At 33.8% G+C, this 6862-nt stretch overlaps 1 protein-coding gene across 1 annotated transcript; it reads left to right on the top strand.

The window, feature by feature from the left end:
* Positions 1–2757: 2757 nt before the first annotated feature.
* On the top strand, positions 2758–4475 carry LOC132049857 (basic 30 kDa endochitinase-like). The gene is made up of 3 exons (XM_059440818.1): positions 2758–3236; positions 3345–3498; positions 3933–4475. The coding sequence occupies exons 1-3, from the start codon at positions 2795–2797 to the stop codon at positions 4324–4326; spliced, it is 990 nt and encodes a 329-aa protein (XP_059296801.1). The 5' UTR covers positions 2758–2794; the 3' UTR covers positions 4327–4475.
* The last annotated feature ends 2387 nt before the right edge of the window (positions 4476–6862 follow it).

Below are 6862 nucleotides of genomic sequence, written 5' to 3' on the forward strand. Positions count from 1 at the left end.
ATATTTATTCTCTTCTCATGTATAGACATATGCAGTTCAGTTTTAATTCTCCTACACAAATTTATTTCGTCTGTGCACTTTAATATGTTCACTTTTTACTTTTCACATTCTTTGAGAATTAATAAATCGCACGTGGATATATGTCATAGTACTGTATATTTATTCTCTTCTCATCTCATGTATACATGTATACACTTCTATTTTAATTCTCTAACACATATTTATCTCCTTCATGCACTTTTACTTATTCACTTTTGACTTTTCACGTTTTTGCTGAATATTTATTTTCTTCCCATGTTTCTAATATATATAAGTGGCTTGGGGTACGAACACAAATTTTGTTTCCAAACTTGTACCAAAAGCTTCACAAATTGTACACGCAATAAATGCTTGTACCATAAGCTATATAACTTGTACACTTTACCCAACGATTTTTTAATCCCACGTGGACAGTTCTAATATGTCATAGTACTTAATATTTATTCCATAGACGTATGCACTTCAATTTTAATTCTTCAACATATTTATTTTCTCCGTATACTTTTACTTGTTCACTCTTGACTTTTCGCGTTCTTGAAAAATATAATATGTGTGTGTCAAAATTACTTGCTGATTTATAAAATCAAAATAAAATTAACCCTTTTCTAATAAATGTTCTTGAAAATAGTCTATTAGAGAGAGACTATGACAAATGTCTAAATAGGATAAAAAAGTAGTTGATTAAAGTGTGCAATTTATATAACTTTTGGTACAAATTTGCATTGCTATTGTTCGTCCTCTTTTCACGATTAAAGTATTAAGAAAGAAGAAAAACGGGGATAAAAGTCACTCCCTCTAATCACGTTCTTTAAGAATTAATAAATAAAGTATATACTTTATCATAATGTCCATATTTATTGGTATATAGTCTCAATAGCATTAGAAAATGATTTGAAAATAAGTAATTAATGTGAAGAGCAAAATAAGACGAAAAATTCCTTTCTCTTCATATCTTAACGTAGATAATTGCTTTTATCCCCGTTTTCCTTCTTTGTCAATAATTTACTTATCTTACTCTCCTTTGCATTCTCTGATTGTTGTTTCTTTACATTTATAAAATGTATTACTTTATATTTTCATTTTGGAATTAAAATTTGGTGATTTACGATATAACATATCATATTTCTAATATGTCATAGTACTTAATATTTATTCCATAGACGTATGCACTTCAATTTTAATTATCTGATACATTTATTTCCTCATATTTTTTAATTAATTTAATAAAAATATTTTATTAGTTTTACTTTTAAAAAATTCCATATATACAATAATGATTCTTATGTTTGGATCTGAACAGTTAATTGATTGAGATGAATATTAACTTATCAGTATATATATATAAGATATTAAACAATTTAAAAGAAAAAATCTAAAATCAAAATATTAATTTCCCCCACCTTCTTATTAATTTTCTTTTTTATATTAATAAAAAACTTTTATTGTCATGACTATAATAAATTTTTAAAAGTTACTTATAAAATATAGATCTTAAAAACTGACTAATTAAAGCCAACAAATATGTTCTCCACGGGCACATATGGCTAGTCATATCATAAGTCTTTGGCATATCATTTGTAAAATTTATGTGACAATGTAATAATGGTACTTAATACCTTCACATGGAAAAAGATAACCTGAGAAACACCTGGCGTGACTCGACATTACTTTGACAAAAAATCCAGCAAGCAAAGTCTCCAGTCTAAAATATTTAAATGAATGTCGAGAAAAGTCTGGAATAACGTTAAGAGCCGCCACTTTTTTAATTCCCCTCCGTTGCACTACGCAACCTACCCCCACTTTTTTAATTCCCTTCCGTCCATTTCAAAATAAGTGTCTTTTTAAATTTTTTATTTTATTTCAAAATAAGTGATACTCTAAAATTTTAAAAAAAAATTAATTCTATTCTTTCAAATTTACCCTTATTTATAATCAAGAATTATTAAATAACTTTTCTTTTTCTAAGCATTAATTAGGGTTAAGTTGATAAAAATACTCCTAATTTTTTAAGAGTAAACAATTTCTTAAAGGGTGTGCATGAGCTAAAAGAGACACTTATTTTGGAATGGAGGGAGTACTATTCTGCGTCCCAACTTAAATGACTTTTTTTTTTCAATTCAAAGAAGAAGTAAAATTGATGCTTTAATGAGGTGATTATAATTACATAAAAAAATTGTGATTTATTTTAGATCATAATTTTAAAAATTTAGTGATTATTTTTAACATTCGCGCCAATAAATATCTTCACATAAATTGAGACGTAACTAGTACTATTCTCTTTGTCCCAATTTATGTAGCACAATTCAAATATCAAGATTTAAATTTCTCAATGTGCACTCGGAAATAAAATTTTGGAGTTTCTAAAAATAACTTTTTTCATATTTAAAAATTACGTAAAAAATACTATAAATTACAGTAATTACTAAATTTAACCTATAAAAAGAGTGTGGTAAATAAAATTCGTTTGATGTTGGAAATTTGAAAGGTGGAAAGAGTAATTTAATTTTTAAAATTAATATAAAATGAGAGCTAAGAGCCGCCACTTGATAAACGTTACTTTGTCCGCGTATTGTGCTGAATAAAATTCTGGATAAGACAGAGGACTATAAGATTCGCACCTTCATTTATTTAACATTTTATTTTTGTCACAACCACTAATAGACAATTAATAAGCTATGTCCCCATTGCACTCCTTACCTATAAATACCTTCCACTTTGCCACTTGTTTCCCATCACATTTTGCCACAAAATCAAAATGAGGCTTTGTGAATTCACTACTCTCTCCTTACTATTTTCTCTTCTTTTGCTTTCTGCCTCGGCAGAACAATGTGGTTCCCAGGCCGGAGGTGCACGTTGTCCCTCGGGACTCTGTTGTAGCAAATTTGGTTGGTGTGGTGACACCGATGCCTATTGTAGTCCGGGGAATTGCCAGAGTCAGTGTCGTTCTGGCCCCTCCCCGAGACCACCTACCCCCGGCCCCAGTGGGGACCTCGGCAGGGTCATCTCAAATTCCATGTTTGATCAAATGCTTAAGCATCGCAATGAAAATGCGTGCCAAGGAAAGAATAATTTCTACAGTTACAATGCCTTCATTACTGCTGCCAGGTCTTTTCCTGGCTTTGGCACCACTGGTGATACCACTGCCCGTAAAAGGGAAATCGCTGCTTTCTTTGCCCAAACCTCTCATGAAACTACTGGTACGTTGATTTAAACTTGATGTATTCAACTTTTGAATTATAAATTTAAAAAATATATTTGTTGAAATCTTACTAATAATTATTGATTATGTACCCCTTGATATATAGGAGGATGGCCTTCGGCACCTGATGGACCATACGCGTGGGGTTACTGCTTCCTCAGAGAGCAAGGTAGTCCTGGTGACTACTGTACACCAAGTGCACAGTGGCCTTGTGCTCCTGGCAGGAAATATTACGGACGAGGTCCCATCCAAATTTCACAGTAAGCATATTCACAATCAATTCACCACATATATATAGTCATGACGCTAGACGAAAGATTTCTTTCTAGTGCAAATTCTATTCACCAAAAATAAAGGGAGAAAACCGCGGGTTCAAAGTATCAATTGAAACCACAAATCTTTTATGACAAAATATATATATATATATATATATATATATATATATATATACAATGTAACTTCTATACACTAATTGTGTCAGTTCACCTAAATTACATACCACTGAGAAGTTAAAATGCACTTGTAGCATAAAAATTATTTACCCTGTTAGCCTGGGGATAACTCTAACCATAATGTGGTATCCTAAGTTTTGACTGATTTTGAAAGAAAGAGAAACAAATCTATCATTGTCCTACTTTTAGCGTGACGAACTTTTAGTTGTCTAATCAAGTGTACACTTTCAATTTGAATGCAGCAACTACAACTATGGGCCATGTGGAAGAGCCATCGGAGTTGACCTCTTAAACAATCCCGATTTAGTAGCTACAAACCCAGTCATCTCATTCAAATCCGCCATCTGGTTCTGGATGACCCCTCAATCACCAAAGCCTTCATGTCACGATGTCATCACAGGAAGATGGAACCCGTCTGGCGCTGACCGAGCAGCCAATCGCCTCCCTGGATTCGGTGTCCTCACGAACATCATCAATGGTGGCATAGAATGTGGTCATGGCAGTGACAGTAGGGTCCAGGATCGCATTGGGTTTTACAGGAGGTATTGTGGAATTCTCGGAGTTAGCCCTGGTAACAATCTTGATTGTGGTAACCAGAGGTCTTTTGGCAACGGACTCTTAGTCGATACTATGTAATTTCATAATCTGTTTTGTTGCATTCTCTTGCAATGCAGGGCCCAGCTATAAATAAATTTACTTGTGTGTGCTAATTGTGATTGTAATCTGATGGAACCACGACTTGTAATCGTTTTTCATTTTAATAAACAGAGACTTTGTCAACGATAGTGGATGGTTCTTCTTCTATAGTTCTGAGGGGTGTTACTGAGCATTATGGTAGCTGGTTTAGTTCGGACAAAATAAATACGCAAAAGTACATAGACAGATACTCAAACTTTGCTTCAACTGTCGGTTTAACACTTAAACTTGCACAATGATGGGACTGGATCCCCTGCAGTGATGATCTGGTCAAGTTCCTCCAGTGGTGCCTCAAATTAATGACACGTGGCTCTTCAGCATTTTAACGGACTAGATCTGATTTATTAACCAAAACACTTAATCATGGTCAGAATCTTTTCTTCCCGTTTCTCTCCTCTTAGAACCTTGACTATCACAGACCAGTTCTTTCCTTTTTTCTTCCAATTATCTCAAGAGAGAAAGAAACAACAGTAGTTTTAACAATCAATGGCTTGTTAGGAATTAATGGGATAATTTCTTAGTCTTCTAAACTTGAAAGCAAATTCTAGTTATGGATGTACTACGATTTCCCCCTGTTTGCCAATGACAATGTAAAATAACTTGCCTTTCCTCGCCCCCGTCCGACCGGCTCCTTTCATCGAATCAAATACAACAGTTGAAATTTTATTGCAGACTTCTAGATCTTAATTTTGATCTGCACCAACGAAGTTGTTGTTTCTGGTTTTAGTTGGTGTTGGATTTTCTTATGTATACTGTATAGGGTAAAATCCGTCGACACCGAGTGGACGTATCAAAGGATGACACGTGGCGATGGTGACACGTCAGATTTGAGTCAGCAAACGAGGGGCTCCGGGAAAGCATAACGATGCTCCGGAGGAGTAACCTGGCAGCTGCTACCGGAGACAGAAACTACAAAGGGTCCGGAGAAGCATGCCAACTCACCGGTCAAACGTCATTCAATGTGCAACCGTTACAAGAAACCCCAAGTCTTCCTCCGATCTTAAATGTGCATTATTGCCCTTCATTGTCATAGCATTAAATCCCTTTATTACCTTTTATTACCTTTGGCATTAATATTGATAATGAAGAGGGCATGATTTGTGGATCATGCACCCCATAGCTCTTGTATAAATAGATGTGCTTATCTCATTGTAACGATCATCTGAAAATATATACAAGAATTACCTTGCCCTTATTTTACTCTTAGTTCCTAATTGCTCTTGTTCAACTCAGCTAAGATCTGATTGTTTGCTTGCCCGGAGGCCGGAGGCTCTTGCTCAAAAGCTTCTCCAAGGCTCAAGCTATTGCTTTGAATTCGTTTAGCTTTCTTTATAATTATCTTGCTTAAATTTACATATTATCTCATTATTCGGTCATACCGATCCACGTGTCCTTGATCACGTACACAAATTCAACTGTAGCGATTTTTCGTGTAAACATATACATTAATAATTCGATTTATATTATGAATCTGATTAATTCGGAAGAATAAACAAAGGCGAATTATCGGCGGAAATGACAAGCTTAGAACTCTCCGGTGATTTACTGTGCCAGACTTGATTGTACTAAATTATTTGTCACAGTGACAGTAAAATACTTTGACTATGGTTAAGTGTTTTGGTTAATAAATCAGATCTGGTCCGTTAAAATGTTGAAGAGTCACGTGTCATTAATTTGAGGCACTACTGGAGGAACTGGACCAGATCATCACTGGAGGGGATCCAGTCCCCAAAATGATCAAGTAGACACTTCAACTTAGCACATGAGGTCTGTCTCATGGACACTGAGAAAACATATGTGGTTGTCTATAAAAGATTATTTTCTATTTTTTCTTATAAAAGATTATTTACAGTTGCATTTTAAGTGACCTTATAGAGTAAATCTTTTTGACATCGTCAATCTACAGAATTTATGCTTATTTATTATGAAATTCCCTTTTTATAAAGCAATTTAATATTTTCTTTTTAAAATACCTATGTACATCTTTAATTTAAAATCAAATTCCTTTGGCAAAAACTTTTGACCGTTCTATTCCCTTTACTCAATTTACACACCAAGAGGCTAGGAGTGTTCTCACTGGTTAGAATTTAAAATACATGACATGTTTTGGAATATATATAAGGGAAAATAACACTGTATGTCAATTATGACAAAATATTTATCCGATTTAGCCCATCTTTTTTTTATTATCCGTTATAGCCACTTTTTCACCCTTCTGTTTTTTCCTTCTTCATCTCCAGCGAGCTACCAGCTCGTCCACCACGAGCCACCACCGTACAACATAAACACCCCTTACACATTATGTATAAACCCCTCTCATGTATAAACACCTCTTGTATAAGTTTGTATAATATTGTATACTAGTTTTATACATTACTATACATTTTTATACAAGGTTTATACATTGTATACAGTAGGTGTATAAAGTTGTATAGTATTGTATAATGTTGTATACCTTCAAAAAGTGTCAATACAG

This window comes from Lycium ferocissimum, chromosome 3 (genome assembly GCF_029784015.1).
Source record: "Lycium ferocissimum isolate CSIRO_LF1 chromosome 3, AGI_CSIRO_Lferr_CH_V1, whole genome shotgun sequence".
Taxonomy (NCBI): domain Eukaryota; kingdom Viridiplantae; phylum Streptophyta; class Magnoliopsida; order Solanales; family Solanaceae; genus Lycium; species Lycium ferocissimum.

Excerpts from the sequence above, each read along its gene's own strand:
- LOC132049857 (XM_059440818.1), top strand. The coding sequence starts at position 2,795 with ATGAGGCTTTGTGAATTCACTACTCTCTCCTTACTATTTTCTCTTCTT. Across the intron at positions 3,237-3,344 it reads AACCTCTCATGAAACTACTG|GAGGATGGCCTTCGGCACCT; the intron begins GTACGTTGATTT and ends CTTGATATATAG. Across the intron at positions 3,499-3,932 it reads GGTCCCATCCAAATTTCACA|CAACTACAACTATGGGCCAT; the intron begins GTAAGCATATTC and ends ATTTGAATGCAG.